The sequence below is a fragment of the Pan troglodytes genome, chromosome 8 (genome assembly GCF_028858775.2).
Source record: "Pan troglodytes isolate AG18354 chromosome 8, NHGRI_mPanTro3-v2.0_pri, whole genome shotgun sequence".
Lineage (NCBI taxonomy): Eukaryota > Metazoa > Chordata > Mammalia > Primates > Hominidae > Pan > Pan troglodytes.
Genome location: NC_072406.2, coordinates 71535846 through 71554845, shown reverse-complemented (window position 1 = coordinate 71554845; position 19000 = coordinate 71535846). Strand labels below are relative to the sequence as shown.

Sequence of the window (19000 nt, the reverse complement as noted above, 5' to 3'; positions counted from 1 at the left end):
AAAAAAAAAAAAAAAAAAGAAAAAGAAAAAATGTTGATCTCAGAAGTAGAGAGTAGAATAGTGGTTACCAGATGCTGGGAAGGGTAAGGGGGAGAGAGAGACAGGGAGGGATTGGTTAAAGGATATAAAATCATTGCTAGATAAGAGGAATAAGTTCTAGTATTCTACAGCACTGTAGTGTGACTCTCGTCAACAATGATTTACTACGGATTTTCAAATAGCTAGGAGAGAAGATTTTGAATGTTCCCAACACAAGCAAATGGTAAATATTTGAGGTAGTGAATAATCTCATTATTGTGATTTGATCACTATGTATGTATCAAAACTCACCGTGTACCCTGTAAATATGTATAATTATTATGTGTCAATTCAAAATTTAAAAATACATAACTTAAAAATTAGTATTTGAGGAAATGGCCATGCTTTCCAATGTGACCTGCCATCTTTAAAGGCATAGATATATGTTATTTCATATGGCATGTGATTTTATAATTTTCAGTGAATACTTACTGATTTCTAATAAATATTCATTGAATTTTAGAAAATGAAGGAGTTAAGGTAGTGTTATCAGAAAAAGTAGATGGCCTATGTGCCAGCATCATTTGGTGGTTTGCCCTGTGACACAGAATGAGCCAGATTAAGGGCCCAGTGGGCCATCTCCTGTGCTACCATCTTACTAAGTTTAGTTTTGAAGGCGAATATTTTTCAGGGCTAAAATAAATGGAAACAAAGCCACAAATAAACAACCATATGGGCTACAACCCAGACTAGCTTTGGACTTCAGCCCTTGGGATTTAATTAATGTTCTGGGAAAAATGACTGGTTAGGGGCTTATCCAATTTAAGACCTGTGCTTTTGGATAATTTAAGTACTAGTAACTCCATTGAGAAACTATTGAAGTTCATTCCATGAGTTGTAAGTGAGACACATTGTATTTTCAGAAAAATCAGTCTTATTATCTAGAAAAGCTCAGAGTTCTACTTTAAAATGGGAGTTTACAGGTCAGGCGCAGTGGCTCACGCGTGTAATCCCAGCACTTTGGGAGGCCGAGGTGGGCGGATCACGAGGTCAGGAGATAGAGACCATCCTGGCTAACATGGTGAAACCCTGCCTCTACTAAAAATATAAAAAATTAGCCAGGCGTGATGGTGGGCGCCCGTAGTCCCAGCTACTCAGGAGGCTGAGGCAGGAGAATGGCGTGAACCCAGGAGGTGGAGCTTGCAGTGAGCCAAGATCACACCACTGCACTCCAGCCTGGGCGACAGAGCAAGACTCCATCTCAAAAAAAAAAAAAAAGGGAGTTTATAAAATGGTATTATTCTCTCCCAAACATCTTGTTCTTATTGTTCATTTAATAAAGTGAACATAACAAGGATATCACAATGAGGTGAAATCAAGTATAGGATTCCCCCTTTCCAGGTTGAAGTCATTTAGCTTAAAGGAAACGTGGGTTTTATTATTGTATATTGTGGCTAGGTTGTCCTTGTTTAAAAAGAATTGCTGATAGGATCCAAATAAGACCTGGATTTTCTTGTCAACAGAAGGCTCCTTAAAGTGAATAGCTTGTTCTCCTACATTGAATTTCTCCTTTGGGAGGTGGCGGAGAGTGAGGGCTGAGCTCCTGAACAGAGGGAAGCTGGGGCAGGCTGAGCTGAGGTGTGCTGTGCTGCAAACCATGCTCAGACACAAGTGACGCTGTCCCCAGAGGGATTCGCCAAAAGTCCAATGTCTTTACTTTAGGGGAGGGATAAATTTGGTTTCTTCTTGTAATGGTCGACATTGGGAGAAGTCCCACTGTGTTGGCAAGAACATCCAGAAGTTCAGGAAGCAATACCTTCTTGCTTCTGAGCACTTCACACTTTATACCTCCTGGTAGGGGTGGGGGCAGCTTTCAAGGGAACCAACTGAAGGATAAAAAGGCAATGAGGGAGTCAGAGGGCTGGGGCTCAGAGAAAAGCTTTTGGCCCTGGGGCAAGTAGAGCTAAGTGGGCAACTGAGATATTTATAGTGTGTCAAGGCCCAGGGAATAGGGCCCTTGGACTTCTTGTGTTGAAAGACCCTGCCTCAGACCTACTGAACCAGAATCTCTGGAATGGGCACATCCTGGGAGTGCACGTCTTTTATAAACTCCCCTGTGATTTTTAAGCATTTTAAGGTTTCTAAACCAGGGCAGCAGGAGGGGTCAATATTGGATACTCAGAGACCCCTGCCCCCCCTGCAAATACTGGCTAAAGGACCCAGAAAGACAAAACTCAGATACAATGGCAGCCTTTTTATTGGTTGGCTCTTTTCTACACATTGCGCTAGGATGCAGCAGTAAACAATGGAGGTACGGTGCTAGCTCTCATGGAGCTGATAAACAATACACAAAATTACATAATGTGGCGAGCCTTGTGAAGGAAATAAACAAGATGCTAAAAGAGACACTAGGGGGCCCCCTGCTGAGATAAGATAATCAGAACTGGCTCAATAATTTGATGGGATCTTGGCTGAGAAACAACTAGAGCTGAGTAGGGTCTGAGGAGGAGGGGGCAGAGAGCAGGTGAATCAGCAGATGGAAAGGAAGGGTGTTGTATGTATGTGGGTGGGCATATATTCAAGAAACATTGAAATTCAGGGAAGAAGAGTGGTAAGTAGAAATGGAGACATTTGGAGACCCAGTCATGTCCCCAATTTTGAGCAGATTTCCAACTTGATTTGCTTCATATCATCATAGGGAATCATATGCAATTCTTGGACAGATAAAAGGATGGGAGAGGAGGACTAAAGCCTTTCATACGAACTAAATGTAAGCTGTGCCTGCTCTGGGACTGGTGAATTGCAGACAAAGGCACCTTAAAATAGTATTTAACCATCCAGCCTGTGTGGGTGTTCTCTATTTCAACCCAACTAAAGTGGGACCTGAGTAATTGTAGAGGAGAGAAAATGAGTAGAGTATTTTCTAAAACAAGTAGCATATTCTCCATTATGTAAACGGGAAAAATTAGCTTTTTAAAGAAAACCACACCTACGTTTCACAGACTTCTCTCTGGCTTCTTTCTTAACCAGATGGGATAGTTGGAGCAGCAGGGGTGGTCATTGTTCTTTACAGGGTCTGTTAGCCCTTACTCAATTTTCCTGCAGATTCTAGACATTCGTTTGAGGAGACTTTGGATATAAACCAGGAAAAGCACTAGCAGGCTGGCCCTGAGTGACGGGCTTGGGGAGGCAGGGAGAGTGGAAGTCCTATCAGAGAGGGCTGGGTTGAGGTGGCACTAGGACTGTAGGGGTTTACTAGGACCTGGAATGAAGGGTCCTTCATCTTTCTGTAGAGGGAAAAGCATGTTCCTGCATTGAAGGTCACTAAGTCGGGCATGATGGAAGTGAAATGGGTGGTTAGTCACTCACTCCCTGGGCTTGCTGTTTCTTTCCTCCATAGCCCTATGACAATAATAACTGTCATGATTTTTTGATTTGTTTACTTGGTTATTAGTGATCTCCCACTAGACTGGAAGCCCCACGAGGAAGGGGCTGCTAATAGCCTCATACTGCAGAGCCTAGTGCAGCTCTTGCATGGAAAGCTGCCTGGCTTTCCATGTGGAGCTGGATGTGTGGCATCATGCCTGCAAGGTGGACACGAACTCTGCACATTCACTGCAAGCTGTCCTGAAGCCTTCTTGGGGTGGCTCTGCAGGGCACAGACCTGGTAGGACAGATCACCCATCCACTGGAAGGACATGTATGTGGCAGTGGTGTAGATCAGGGGTCTCCAACCCCAGAGCCATGGACCAGTACCAGCCTGTAGCCTGTTAGGACCTGGGCTGCACAGCCCGAGAAGATGAGCAGTGGGCAGCGAGCTTTACTGCCTGAGCTCCGCCTCCTGTCAGATCAGTGGTGGCATTAGATTCTCAGGAGCATCACCCTATTGTGAACTGCGCATGCGAGGAATCTATGTTGCATGCTCCTTATGAGGATCTAATGCCTCATGATCTGAGGTGGAACAGTTTCATCCCAAAACAATCCCTGTGCCCCAGTCCATGGAAAAATTGTCTTCTGCAAAGCCGGTCCCTGGTGCCAAAAAGGTTGGGACTGCTAGTGTAGATTACTCATAGACAAATCTCCCCGTCCCCTTGTCATGGGTTCCTTGATCCTCAGAACAAGTATCTCTTCATGGACCCATCCCACACAGTGTGTCCAAGTCCCCACTCTCTGTTCAGGAGGACTTACAAGTGGCCCATGGTGCCAAAAGGCAGACTGTCCTCAGGTAATGGGTCAGTGAGGGGTGGGAAGGAATATTACTGAGGACAGCTGGTCTGCAGAGTTTCTTCCTCTTTGCCTTCTTGTCCTCCATTTATAACAGTTTGTTTTCCCTTCTACTTGGGGATCTTCTTGTTTCTCCAGACCTTCATCTTTTGTCTCCTATTCCATTTGCCACTTAATTTCTTCCCTATTACTCTAAGTTTAATCCTATCTAATAGCTGAAGAAGGAATAAACCAGCCACACAACTAGATCTCCTTTGACACTCAGAGTCTTGCTTAGTGTGAGTACAATGAGGGAGAAAGTGGCAGAGGAAGATGGATGAGAACAACCGATGGATACTTCTTCTTCTTCTTTTTTTTTTCCCCCTGTTGCCCAGTCTGGAGTGCAATGGCATGATCTTGGCTCACTGCACCCTCCACCTCCTGGGTTCAAGGAATTCTCGTGCCTCTGCCACCCAAGTAGCTGGGATTACAGGAGTGTGCCACCATGCCTGGCTAAAGTTTTATATTTTTAGTAGAGAAGGGGTTTCACCATGTTGGCTAGGCTGGTCTTGAACTCCTGACCTCAAATGATCCACCCACCTCGGCCTCCCAAAGTGCTGGGATTATAGGCATAAGCCACTGTGCCCAGCCACCAATGGATACTTCTAGCCATAACTGGGTCATGGCATTATACCTCTGTTCCTATGGGAGACCAGGGATCTCTGAATGTGAACTCCTGTGCAGTGAAATTCTTTGAAACCTATTTGTGTTGTCTGGACATTTGGTTCCGTTCCAAACACAGTGTCTAAGCACCCACTCCATGCCAGATTCTGTGCATCCATCTCCAGTCCATGTGCCTGTTTGCTTTTCTCTCCTTTAAAGTTGTAAGGGGACTTAGAACTCATGTAGCCTAAGGGCCTTGCTAGGCAGGTGCAGAAATAAGACCCTGGGCGGTAAAGTGATGAGTCAAGGCCTCAGTGTCAGTGTAGTGTACAGCCTTGCCACATGGCCAGAGCTCTGTCCGGCAGCCTTTGGGGTTTGGAGATAGTCATACTAAACACAGAATCCAGTCCTTGTGTGTTTGCAACATGCTGGTGCTCTGCAAAGTGCTTTCCAGCTTTCCATGATTTCCCTTGTTTAATTCTGAGAGCATCCCTCAGAGCAAGTACCATTGTTGTTGTTAACACTGCCCCTTTATACAGAGGACATTAAGGCCCAGAATAACTAGGATGCTTGGCCAAAGTCAGACACATGGTATGTAGCAAAGCTGACATTCCCTCTCGTTCTGTGGGAACCTGAAAGCTATGCCCTCTTCTGCTTTGCAGAATATACAAGAGCACTTACAAATTTGAGACAGGCAGCTGGTTCTACAATTAAAAAAAAAAGAATGAAAGGTAAAGTTAAAGAAAGAATGCTAGCCTTTCTTTTTACTTTACCTTTCATTCATTTTTAAAAATTCTTAAAATATATCTAACCTAAAATTTACCATTTAACTTTTTTTTTTTTTTTTTTTTTTTTTTTTTTGAGACAGAGTCTCACTCGGTCACCCAGGCTAGAGTGCAGTGGCATGATCTCCACTCACTGCAACCTCCACCTCCTGGGTACAAGCAATTGTCCTGTCTCAGACTCCCAAGTAGCTGGGACTACTGGCGCCCCCGACCATGCCTGGCTAATTTTTGTATTTTCAGTAGAGACAGGATTTCACCATATTGGTCAGGCTGGTCTCGAAGTCCTGACCTCAAGTGATCCTCCCACCTCTGCCTCCCAAAGTGCTAGGATTACAGGCGTGAGCCACCATACCTGGCCTTTTTTTTTTTTTTTTTTTGAGATGGAGTCTCGCTCTATTGCCCAGGCTGGAGTGCAATGGTGCGATCTTGGCTCACTGCATCCTCCACCTCCTGGGTTCAAGTGATTCTCCTGTCTCAGCCTCCTAAGTAGCTGGGATTACAGGTGCGTGCCACCACACCCGGTTAATTTTGGTATTTTTTCGTAGAAATAGGGTTTCACCATGTCAGTCAGGCTGGTCTCAAACTCCTGACCTCAGGTGATCCACCGCCTTGACCTCCCAAAGTGCTGGGATTACAGGTATGAGCCACTGCACCCTGCCACCATTTAAACATTTTTAAGTGTGTAGTTCAGTGACATTAAGTACAGTCACACTGTTGGGCAGCCATCACTACCATCCATCTCCAGAACTTTTTTCATCTTCCCAATATAAAACTCTGTACCCATTAAACAATAGCTCCCATCTCCTCCCTATGTCCCACCCCCCAGCACCAGCTCTTGATAACCACCATTCTACTTTCTGTATGATGAATATATATATATATATTTGAGATGGAGTCTTGCTCTGTTGCCCAGGCTGAAGTGCAGTGGTACAATCTCAGCTCACTGCAACCCCAAACTCCCGGGTTCAAGCGATTATCGTGCCTCAGTGTCCTGAGCAGCTGAAATTACAGGCGTGTGCCACCATGCCCAGCTAATTTTTATATTTTTAGTATAGACGAGGTTTCCCCATGTTAGCCAGCCTGGTCTCAACCTCCTGGCCTCAAGTGATCCGCCTGTCTCAGCCTCCCAAAGTGCTGGGATTTACAGGCTTAGGCCACCGCTTCCAGCTTCCATGAATTTTACTACTCTAAATATCTTATGCAAGTGGGAGTATACAGTAGTTATCCTTTTGTGATTGGCTTATTTCACTTAGCATAATGTCCTCAAAGTTTATACATGTTGTGGCATGTTGCTGTGTCAGAATTCCTTCCTTTTGAATGCTGAACAATGTTCCATTGTATGTGCATAACCATGTTTGGTTTATCCATTCATCCGCTCATGGACACTTGGGCTGTGTCCACCTTGTGTTAGTCTGTTAGTTCTTCCATAACAAATATCACAGACTTGGAAACTTAAACAACAGAAATGTATTTTTTCACAGTCCTGAAGACTGGAAGTCTCAGATCAAGGTGCCAGCAGGGTCAATTTCTCCTGAGCCTCTCTCCTTGTCTTGCAGACAGCTGCCTTCTCACATGGCCTTCTTTCTGTCTGTCTCCCTGGTATTGCTTCCTCATCTAACCCTAATTGCCTCTTTAAAGGGGCTGTCTCCAAATACAGTATCATTGGGGGTTAGGGCTTCAATGTATAACTTTTGTAGAGACACTATTTTATCCAAAACATAACTCTTGGTTATTGTGAGTAATGCAGCCATGAGTATGAGTGTATGAATATCTGTTCAAGTCCCTGCTTCCAATTGTTTTGGCTAGATATGCAGCAATGAAATTGCTGGATTATATGGTAATTCTATTTTTAATATTTTGGGAGCCCATCATTCTGTTTTGCATAGTGGCAGCACCATTTTGCATTCCCATGGCATTATTTGTTAATCTTCAGGGTAGTTTTGCTCTTTTTGAGAGGTCACTGATTTCCAATGTCCTTCAGTAGGAAACTTGCCTGGAATCTTTCTGTTTGCCTCCCAGCTGCTTGTTTACTAAATAGTAAATCCTCCCAGAAACTTGGTGTGCCTGCTCCTTCAGCAGCTCCTGTCAACAACCTCAGTTCTTGCTTCCACACTCAGCTGCTGGGAAAACATCCCAGAATGGAGGAGGAAGCCAAAAAAATGGCCCAGTCCCACACAGGTGCTTCACGTGAGCTATGGGCTCCCAGACAGCAGCCGCTGAGCTCTTAGGAGGTTTGCGCCGGGTCCCACCCCATCTCCAGGCATGGCAGAGGTGTGATCCTGAGCCTGCCTAGGCACCTGCTCCTTTCAGAATGGTGAAGAGACAACAGATTTTAGACATCCCTTGGTGGGCAGCTTGTAAAACACTACTGTAGGTTCATACTCACATCAACAGAATGGATCAAGGGGTGTGTGTGGGACTCGATCTTGCATGGAAGGGAGGAGTTGGGGTGTGAGAGATGTTGGATAGATGTCTATGTGAGGAAAGGTGTGAAGGTGTGTATGGAGCAGGTGTGTGTGTGTGTGGACAGTATGTGAAGGCATGGGAATTGGATGTGGGTGTGTGTGGGGTGGGTGTGCATGGGTATGTGTGGAGTAGGCTGGGAGGTTTCGGGGGCTGGATGTGAGGGTATGAGGTATGCGTGGGGTAAGGGTGTGTGTGTGTGGAATGTGGGGTGTTTTTAGGTGTGGGGAGTAGGGATGAGAGTATGGGGGTTTGGTATGAGCGTCTGTGTGGAGTAGGAGGTGAGGGTAGGTATGAGAGTGCGTGTAGGATGGAGGTGATCACTAGGGGCTGAGGGTGTACATACGTGTGTGTGTGTGGAGTAGGGGGTGAGGGTGTGTATGTGGCAGGGGTGGGCCTGTGGAGTGGGAGTGACACTGTGTGGGGGAAAGGATATGCAGAGGGTAGGGTGTGAGTAGGTGTGTGTGTGCCTGTGTGTGTTGGAGGGTCCTAGCAGGGAAAGGACCAGTGGCTCTGCTCCCGGTGCCCACCCCTGCTGGAGCTGGGAGGACAGAAGAGCAGCTGAGACCTGCAGAACCTTCTCGTGGAGAGGGAGAGAGCCTGGCCAGGGACTCAGGCTGACTCACTTTCACCTGGTCGGGGGAATTAATTTGCTGGCATCTGCATCATGGCAGGATGCATGCGTCAATCTGTATGACTTTGTTCTTATTAAGAATCATGGGAGAAATTTTAAATGAGAAATGAAGAGAGTGGGTGGGAGGTTATGCTGAGGGCTATGAAAGATAAATTGCTTCTTCCTCAGTGGCTAGGTCATGCTAAATGACCAAGGTCATCTCCCTCCACCCTTTTCTTTCACCCTGTTCTCATGTAAGAGAAGTAACTTTAGAAGACACACACACACACACACACACACATACCCCAGCATACCAATGTGGACTAGGGAGCCTCAATGCCCCTCCCAGATGCCAGGCAGCCTCTGCAGCAGTAACTCTTTGTGCACTGCAGTTTGCTGCAGTCTTTGCTTTGGAGGGATGATGGCTTTTATGAACGGTAGCCAGGGAGGGACCTAATGTCTTCTGCTTCCTGATGTCAGCACAATGAATGAAACACTCAAAGCGTAAAGCCTCAAGCACCCGGGAAGCAGATATCTTCTCAGATTGGTTCTCCAGATGCAGCGTCTCTTGCTGATGAAATCACCAGTCCCATGTGTCACAGATAATCCATATACGTTAGGATTTAAATGAGGCAGAAACTGAGCCTGCATGTGGAATGATGCGTATATGATTCTGGCACAACCAGTTCTTTCCCTGAAGCAGCTGTTGCCACCACCCTCTTCCTGCCAGGCAGTGGAGGAAGGTGCTTGCGGGAGCTGCGGACACACTGTTGTGTGTTAGGCATCTACTTAGCTGGCCTCATGTTCTGCTTTTGCTGGCAGAATTCCTTGCTGAAGCTGCAAGCCCTCGAATCTGATCTGTGCTCTGCATTTTTAACAAACCAGGAAGAAGCTGCTCAGGTGCATGGAGTCAAGGACCCAGCGCCAGCATCAACCCAGAGTGTGCTTGCCGATGGGACAGATTCTGCAGGTAAGATACAGGGCTGGGGGTTGTCCCAAATTGTACTCTCAAGGTAGTTCAGTCTCTTGCTGGTTCACACTCAGCCTGAGCCCCTGAGGGAAAACAGTGCCTGGGGCAACATGAAAGCCCAAGAGGTGCTTCTGAGTTGCCCAGGAGTTGCTGAGGGGGAGCAGGAAGGATTGGGATTTGCTATAACATAGACCTGTCTAGATGCGGCCAAGAGTCACACTTACACAAATGGGTGTCATTTGTGTAAGGTGAAAGTACCCATCACAACTTCTAGTCTTCATTTTCCCATTTGGTCTCCTGGGACAAATGAGTGCTATGCTTATTTTATATTACTGGACCTAGATAACCTGTGCTGTCTTGAAATTCTTCTTTTTGATGTGTTGAGGATGGGGAAGTTTCCATACTGCTACTTCCTTTCCTGTTAACTGCTTGTAAGATGATCCATGCATGCAGGGAAAGTGGGGGTGAGTGGTCCACTGACAGCTCATTCTCATCCTGTATTGTCTTGTTTGGTTTCCATTTTTTTTTCATTAATTTCCGTGTCAAAAAGTCCCAAATTGAGTCTCAATTTTCTGTTAGTCTCTGGCTTTAATTCCGGGGATGGTAGATTGGCTAGCCAACAGCAGGCAAATTAATGTTCCCAGGAATATTTGGAGAGGAAAGAAACACTGATTTATATAAGTGAGAGCACAGCTTATGTTTTCTAACATAACGAAGAGGTCACAAGTTTGCAGACTGGTTTCCAGATAAATGGTAGAAATAGGCTTAGGGAGCATTCTTCATGAAAGGTCCTTAATCTCTAGGAGTTGAAGGCAAAGATTTACACAGGTAATCTGTTTCAGTACCATTAGCAATTGTACATTTTAGATACTCCTGTTGAAAGCAGACCCCATAAATATATACACCTACTATATGCCCAAATTAAAAGTAAAAATAAATAAACAATTTAAACAAATTTTAAAGAAAAAAGAAAGAAAACAGACCCACATAGTCTAAGCAGGTAAATCAGTAATCTCCAGTGCTGGAATGTGTACTAATAATGGTGGCATATAATAGCTACTAGTAGTAGCTACTGTCATTATTTAAAACATTCTATGATCCTGGCACTGTTCTAAGCACTTTTTGTGTGTTATATTAAATACTTAAACTGACCTGTGAAGTACTACCATTCTTCATAAGACACTGAAGCCTAGTATAGCATTGCTGGTGAGTGGTACATTGTTTCCCTATGGATGCAGGTGGCCAGTTGGCTGTCTTTGTTGCCCAGTGAGCTCTCCTGCTCTGTTGGCCATTATGTTTGGATGAGTGGCAAATAAAATTGAACAGGAGCCAATGTCAAGCCAATTAGCAATTTCAGTCAGATTATTTAGACAACATCCCTTTTCTTCCCTCAACACCATATTCCACTCCCTGCAAACAAACAACATATTTAATACAAAACACATAAAGAAGTCTCAAGCCAAGTACAAGTTAACTGTTGAGTTATTTGATGATTTGGATTAACTATACAAGTTTCTGACAAAGTGTTCAGTAAAATATTTGTTGCATGTTGGATGTGGATATATTTTTTCTTCTTTTCATCATGACTTTTATGTGTCTTCCCAACAATTAAGAATAGTTTTGGATTTTCTAATTCAGCATGGGCAAGATTTTGTACAAGCTTATTATTACTTGTTATAAAATGAAAATAAATACAGGGTTTATGTAGGGATTGCTCACATGGAGGAACTAGCAATGCATTCCATGTTAAATATCAAATGGCAGAGATGTGCAGAAGTCTCTTTAGAGAGGAGGCTTGTGGGTTGCATGCTGGATTTTCCAAAATGTAGATGAATCTGAAATGTCTCAGAGATCTCCCAAGAGAGTCTAGAAAACTAGATTGTAGAGACATCTAGAAAACTGATGTTTCCAGGGACCTAAGGAGTCTCTTCATTTGGCAGGGATATTGCCAAAGTGACAGGCAGTTGTAAGGTGCCTTTGTGACTTAAATTATGGGATGGTTTGGTCTCACTGGGTTCTTAGATGCACTCTTACAGGAAGACCATGCATTTTTCTAATCAATGAGTCACTCAGGGAAGAAATTTATGCTCAGATCCATGGTTTTTAACTCAGGGATGGATTTCTAGAATGATCTTTGGACACCTTAAAACTTTAAGTTTTTTCATGTTAGTCCTGGTGAGAGGATGGTTGTGTAAGATGAACACAGATGGCCATAGTCCATAAAAGATTATAGTAACTTATGAACAGTTTTCTCTTTCTTAACATCTAGCATTATCTCTGAGCCTTACATGTATACAAATATTCAAATCATAATTGTTATAAAAATTCAATTAGTAATTTTTGATGTCAATAACATGGACAAAATCCGTGATTTTGAACACGGATTTGAATATGTGATATGAACAAGTGATTTTCATAAGAATACCTGGATATAATATGCTGTCACTTAACCATAAATAGCAAACATTCATAAGTATAAATTCATGTGACCTAGTGGGTTTCAAATTCACTATAGACTTGATTGGCTTTAACTTGGGTTTATGGGTTGCCAAGATCAGTTCCACCTAGTAAGAGACTTGACATGCTCCCCTGTCCTAGACATCCAGTTGTAAACTGCATATGCAGCAAGAACGCATTTCATGGTACCCCTGGGGACACTGTATTCTAGATACTGTTCCAGAACCTTCTTACAGATCATAATTACCAGGAAGCTTTTCCAATGTGGAGATTCTCTGGCATCCTCTCTAGACAGTCTAGGATGAAAGTCCTGGAATCTGTGTGTTTCATAAACCCTCCTGAATAATAGAACCACACTATTCAAGTGGACAGTGTCTTGAATTGGGAGATAATGTCAAGTTCTGTCTGACTCTGCTGTACCTCAATTTTGCCAACGGGAAGAGGCTCACAGATCACATGGGACTTGTAACTCAGGGTCTGTGGCCAGTTGGCTCCATCTGCTTACTTATTTCAGGAGGAGAAAGTCCAAGGGTTGGGAGTGAGTGGGATGGGGATATAGACAGATTTGAGGAATAGAGGGCCCTTAGGGAAAAATTGATGGAGAGGAAATTGGCTGCAAGGCAGCTTGGGGCCATACAAAGGGTAACCAACTGGATTGGTTTGCACAGGATTGTCCTACTTTTAGCACTAAATATCCCACATGCTAGGAAATCTTCACTCCCAGATATTCCAGGACAGTTGGTCACCCTGCTTGTAGGTTGCAAACCACAACCTGTAAGACAGAAGCTGTTATAGACTGAGTCTTTGTGTTTCCCCAACAACTTATTAAAATATATGTTGAAGTTTGGAGGTGGGACCTTGGGAAGGTGATTAGGCCATGGGATTAGTGCCCTTATAAGAGTACAGAAAGCTAGCTTGCCCTCTTCCCTCCATGTGAAGCTGTAAGAAGTCAGCCCTCTGCAAGCTGGAAGAGAGCCCTTATCAGAAGTTGACCAGGCTGGCACCTGATCTTGAACTTCTAGCCTCCAGAACTGTGAGAGATAAATTTCTGTTGTTAATAAGCCACTCAGTCTATGGTAATTTGTTATAGCAGCCAGAACTGACTAAGGCAGAAACCCACATAATAGGCTCAAAATACCTCTAACTCTATCAATATCTTCTTACAGCTGAAGCAAATATTTCCAGCATGGAATTAGGAAGCACCTATTCTGATGTGATTGAACGGAAAATAGAATGAGGATTGTCTTTTCCACTGCTTATGATTTTAGAGTGTGGAGAAGGACTGTTCATGTTCCACTGACTCAGCATAGTAGCCTTTGTTCTGTCTGACCAAGGATGATTGATGGTTTGGAGTTTTAGCAAAAACTGTCACCAGAATAACTGCACACCTATTACTAAAAATAATAATTCCATAGCAGTACTTTATTATATTTTTCTAAAATCTTGATCTTCAAATTGAACTTTCAATTTGGATAAGACACTAATGTAGTATGTCTATTTAGAGTCTACAATTATTCTCATGCAGAATTCTGCATAATCTATAGGTCTCTTCCAAAGTTGAAGTTGACATAGGTCAGAGTCAACCAGAACCTGACCTTTTCGCTCATATTTCCAGACACTGTCCACTTGACCAGAAGTTTTCATTTAATTGGAAATGCTTATCAAATTTACAGCTGTCTGAGATCCCTACCTTAAAATTAAAAATTAAAATATAAAGATGAGGCCTAAGAATCCCTACATTTGAAAAACTCCCTTGATGATTCTGAAGTGCAAGAAGGTTCAGTAATACTTTATAGAACACGGTGCCACTCCAGGGGTGACATGAAATATGTTCCTGCTGCAGGTGCGATTTAGAAATATATTTCTAGAATAGGAAAGCATTTCAGGTATCCTACTAGGAGCATCTGGTTATCCATAAAACTTGATATTTCAGCCTATGTGGGGGCAACCCCAGATAGTCTTTGAAAGTCAGTAAGAAGAGATTTTCATTCAACCTCAGAAGTGCACAGAATTTCCAAATATCTTTTAGAAACTTAATTCATTATGGTGTGTGTGTGTGTGTGTGTGTATGTGTATGTGACATCGAGACTTCTAAAGCCTTCTAGAGCCTTTGTATATATTCAGGATGTACCATCTAATGCTTTAACTGAAAAAATGGCTACTATTATGGAAAGTAGTACTTCATTTATTTGTCTTAAGTTGGTTCCTTTAAAATAGGGGTTTTCAATTGGGGTCTATTTTTTGCCGCCCTCGAGGACATTTGGCAGTATCTAGAGACACAATTGGTTACAATGAGGGGGTGGACATTCCTGGCATCTGGTGAGTAGAAGCCAGGAATTCTGTTAAACATCCTGAAATGCACAGGACCACCCTTCTCCCTCATCAAAGAATTATCTGGTTCAATAGTGCTGAATGGTCAATAGTTCTGAGGTTCAGAAACCTTTGCTGTAAAAGCTCTTAAGTGAATAACATCAACATTAGCTAACAATGACCTCTTTACTTGCATCAGGCATTAGTGAATGGATTGGGCATTAGTGGATGGATTTTCTTATTCTGCACAAGAACTCTATGATATAGTTTTCATTATCACCCCCAGATGAAAGATGAGGAAATAAACTTGGAGATGTAACTGGTGATATGGTTTGGCTTTGTCCCCACCCAGATCTCATCTTGAATTCCCATGTGTTGTGGGAGGGACCTGGTGGGAGGTAATTGAATCATGGGGGCAGGTCTTTCCCATGCTGCTCTCGTGATAGTGAATAAGTCACATGAGGTCTGATGGTTTTCAAAAGGGAAGTTTCCCTGCACAAGCTCTCTTCTCTTGTCTGCCACCATGTGAGACAAGCCTTTCCCTTCTGCCATGAATGTTAGGCTTCCACAGCCACGTGGAGCTGTGAGTCCAATAAACTTCTTTCTTTTATGAATTGCCCAGTCTTGGGTATGTCTTTATCAGCAACATGAAAACGAAATAATACACTGGCTGAAGGGCCCAAAGCTGCTGAGTAGAGGGTGGCTGGGTGGAAAGTGGGGAAGTGTTAGTGGGGCTTTCCCCACTCTGACTCCATAGCCTAAATTCTTCATCAGTATGCTATTTACCATCCAGCTTAAATGGTAAGTCCCCAAATTTCTAATATTCTAGAATTTGGAATGAAATATATAGCTGGTCTATATACTCTCTATATAATTAACATATTTTTAAAGTCATTTTAAAATCCATCCCTGACTTTGTCTTGTCAGACTGAAGAGATCTAGATTTGTGGTTGATTTATTTGCTACAGCCCCTCTGTTTCTGTAATTTTGCCTCCTCTGATCGAATCCATCTCTAGGTCCCTGTGCCTCTTTTGATGTATATTTACCTGAACTGCATAGCGTATTTCACATGGAGTCAAATACTACAATTTTATTTGTAAATATCAGCAGAGGTACTATAGTTTTACAGAATGTCACCACTGGAAGAAACTGGGCAAAGTATACAAGGGATCTCTATTATTTCTTACAGCAGCATGTGAATCTACAATGGTCTCAATTTTAAAAAATGAATTAATATGTGAAAATGGGAACAAGGGCATTTTATAAAATAAATATGAAATAATTATGCCTGTGGGATTGTTTTCCAAACCCTTCCTAGAGATGCACATTATTTTCTTGGCTTTTTTGTCATATCAGTATATTCTATCAGAGCTCCCCAAATCCCACACCTGATTAAACTAATAGCTTAGTGCTTGTTATTTGTTAGGAGTAGCTGGCTTTGTTTTCTTTAATGGCATCATTACTGGCCCGCAGTGCAAGTCATCTGCCACTATTGAACCTCTGCTTCATGGTTTATGAGCTTGTTCTGTGATTGCTTAGCATTTCACTCTGAAAAATGTTAACATCATCTGCAAATTCAGATTTATCATTCTGCACTTCCTTTTCCATGCCATTTCTGAAATGTAGAATAAGATTAATTCAGGACCCATTTGCAAGTATTGGTACTGACATGTCCATCATAAAGACAGACATTAATCTCTTCCCTTAGCTGCATATTGTTAAGTGAACTTTGCATCCATTGCAAAACATGGCCCAATCATCATTCAGTTTTGTTTTAAAACAATCTTTGGCGTGAAAATCTTGCATAGACTTCTTGAAAACCCAGATATATTTTCATATCAATGGTTGTTTAAAAATTTCTTCTTCCATGTCATTTCTGAAATGTAAAACAAGATTAATCCAGGATGCACTTACAAGGATTAGAACTGAATTATTTTCTTAAAATATTAATTCAACTCTGCCCTTTGCAAAAGGTTCTGCCTAGCTCAGAAAGATAGTTCCTTGCAGAACTTTACATGCTACTTGGGTGATTTGGGACAGGTTATTTACTCTCTCATCCTCCTCAGTTTCCTTTTGTTTAAAATGGGAAAAAGCATACTATCTAATTCCTAGGATTGTTGTTAGAATGGCATGCTATAATATATATATGAAGGTCTTAGCTCATCTCCTGTGGTAAATGCTCCATAAATGTCAGCTGTCATTATGTTAAAAGCTGGGCATTCTTTCTCTACTCAGAACTCATATCTCCTTTCCTCCAGTTGATAATGTTTACATTTGTCTTTGAATATGTATTCTATCATAATTTCTAACTACTTCCAGGGATTGGAAATGACATTTCATATTGTTCATTCCCTAGGTCCCCTCTAGAATCTTGCATATGATTGACATTACACTTATTCTCCTAAGCAAAAGGTATTTATAACAGCAATAATCTATAGAGCTGATGGCTGAATAAATACTACCTATTAAATTTGGAATTACATTTGTAACATTAAAATCTGTCCTGTGCTAAACCTATGACATAACTTGGCCAGAAAAGTTATCTACTATTAATAATTTTTATGTGATTTTGTAACCATCTTCATAATCTATGAAGAAAGGAGCTTTGCATTAACCCCTTGTTTTCTAAGGAAAGATTTCAAAATGTATAGATGACTGTAATTCTCTGAGACCACTTCTCCAACTGCTTTATAGGAAGGAAATATCAGTCCTACAGCCCAAACTGCCAGGTAGTTATTTAATTTTTTTAATTCACTTTTTACATTAGACCAAGTACTGTGTTATTATACCTGATTGTATTTGTCTTCAACTGATTACAAATGAGAATTCTGAATTTGAAGAGACTTGCCTGGCCAAGGATATAACAACTGCCAACAAGTGGTATCACAGACAAAGCCCAAGCCTCTGACTCCAGAGCCCAGGCTTTTAACCAGTAGCCTATAGTCATTACAAAAAATATTAATAGACTTTATTTTTCAGAACAGTTTTAGGTTTACAAAAAAACTGAACATACAGAGAGTTGTCAATTACCACTTTTCCCCTGCACACAGGTTTCCTATATATTTTAGTCACTTTAAAAATACCTTTCATTGTTGGACATTTGGGTTGGTTCCAAGTCTTTGCTATTGTGAATAATGCCGCAATAAACATACGTGTGCATGTGTCTTTATAGCAGCATGATTTATAGTCATTTGGGTATATACCCAGTAATGGGATGGCTGGGTCAAATGGTATTTCTAGTTCTAGATCCCTGAGGAATCGCCACACTGACTTCCACAATGGTTGAACTAGTTTACAGTCCCACCAACAGTGTAAAAGTGTTCCTATTTCTCCACATCCTCTCCAGCACCTGTTGTTTCCTGACTTTTGAATGATTGCCATTCTAACTGGTGTGAGATGATATCTCATAGTGGTTTTGATTTGCATTTCTCTGATGGCCAGTGATGATGAGCATTTTTTCATGTGTTTTTTGGCTGCATAAATGTCTTCTTTTGAGAAGTGTCTGTTCATGTCCCTCGCCCACTTTTTGATGGGGTTGTTTGTTTTTTTCTTGTAAATTTGTTTGAGTTCATTGTAGATTCTGGATATTAGCCCTTTGTCAGATGAGTAGGTTGCGAAAATTTTCTCCCATGCTGTAGGTTGCCTGTTCACTCTGATGGTAGTTTCTTTTGCTGTGCAGAAGCTCTTTAGTTTAATTAGATCCCATTTGTCAATTTTGGCTTTTGTTGCCATTGCTTTTGGTGTTTTGGACATGAAGTCCTTGCCCACGCCTATGTCCTGAATGGTAATGCCTAGGTTTTCTTCTAGGGTTTTTAAGAAAATGTGGCACATATACACCATGGAATACTATGCAGCCATAAAAAATGATGAGTTCATGTCCTTTGTAGGGACATGGATGAAACTGGAAACCATCATTCTCAGTAAACTATCGCAAGAACAAAAAACCAAACACCGCATATTCTCACTCATAGGTGGGAATTGAACAATGAGATCACATGGACACAGGAAGGGGAATATCACACTCTGGGGACTGTGGTGGGGAGGGGGGAGGGGGGAGGGATAGCATTGGGAGATATACCTAATGCTAGATGACGAGTTAGTGGGTGCAGTGCACCAGCATGGCACATGTATACATATGTAACTAACCTGCACAATGTGCACATGTACCCTAAAACTTAAAGTATAATTTAAAAAAATAAAAAAATAAAAATAAATAAAAATACCTTTCTTTGGGTTCTTTTAGTATTAGCTTTTCATGCATAGAAAGAGTGCCTGGAAGTGACCAGATGGCATGCCCAGAAGCTTGGTGTCTGACACTGCTCTTGATGCCTCCCAGGCCCAGGGCTAGGTAGACAACCTGTCCTGTCTCTTCGAGTTCCTTGAGAATCATACGTTCCTCTGGCTCTATCTGGAGCTGCTGGTCCAACTTCGCTGAGTGAATTGGCTAATTCAGCCTAACTCATGCCACTTGAGATGAATCACTCTTGACTATACTTTCTAATTGACTTGGGATGAGAC

General features: G+C 42.3%; 1 protein-coding gene across 8 annotated transcripts in view; it reads left to right on the top strand.

The window, feature by feature from the left end:
* FAM13C (family with sequence similarity 13 member C) overlaps positions 1 to 19000 on the top strand; it is a 117888-nt gene that overhangs the window by 69773 nt on the left and 29115 nt on the right. For all 8 annotated transcript variants that reach the window (XM_063781812.1, XM_009458484.5, XM_016918349.4 and 5 more), the window contains one exon: positions 9631 to 9715. In XM_063781812.1, the coding sequence (XP_063637882.1) occupies positions 9631 to 9715 (85 nt within the window). The remainder of the gene's footprint in view (positions 1 to 9630; positions 9716 to 19000) is intronic.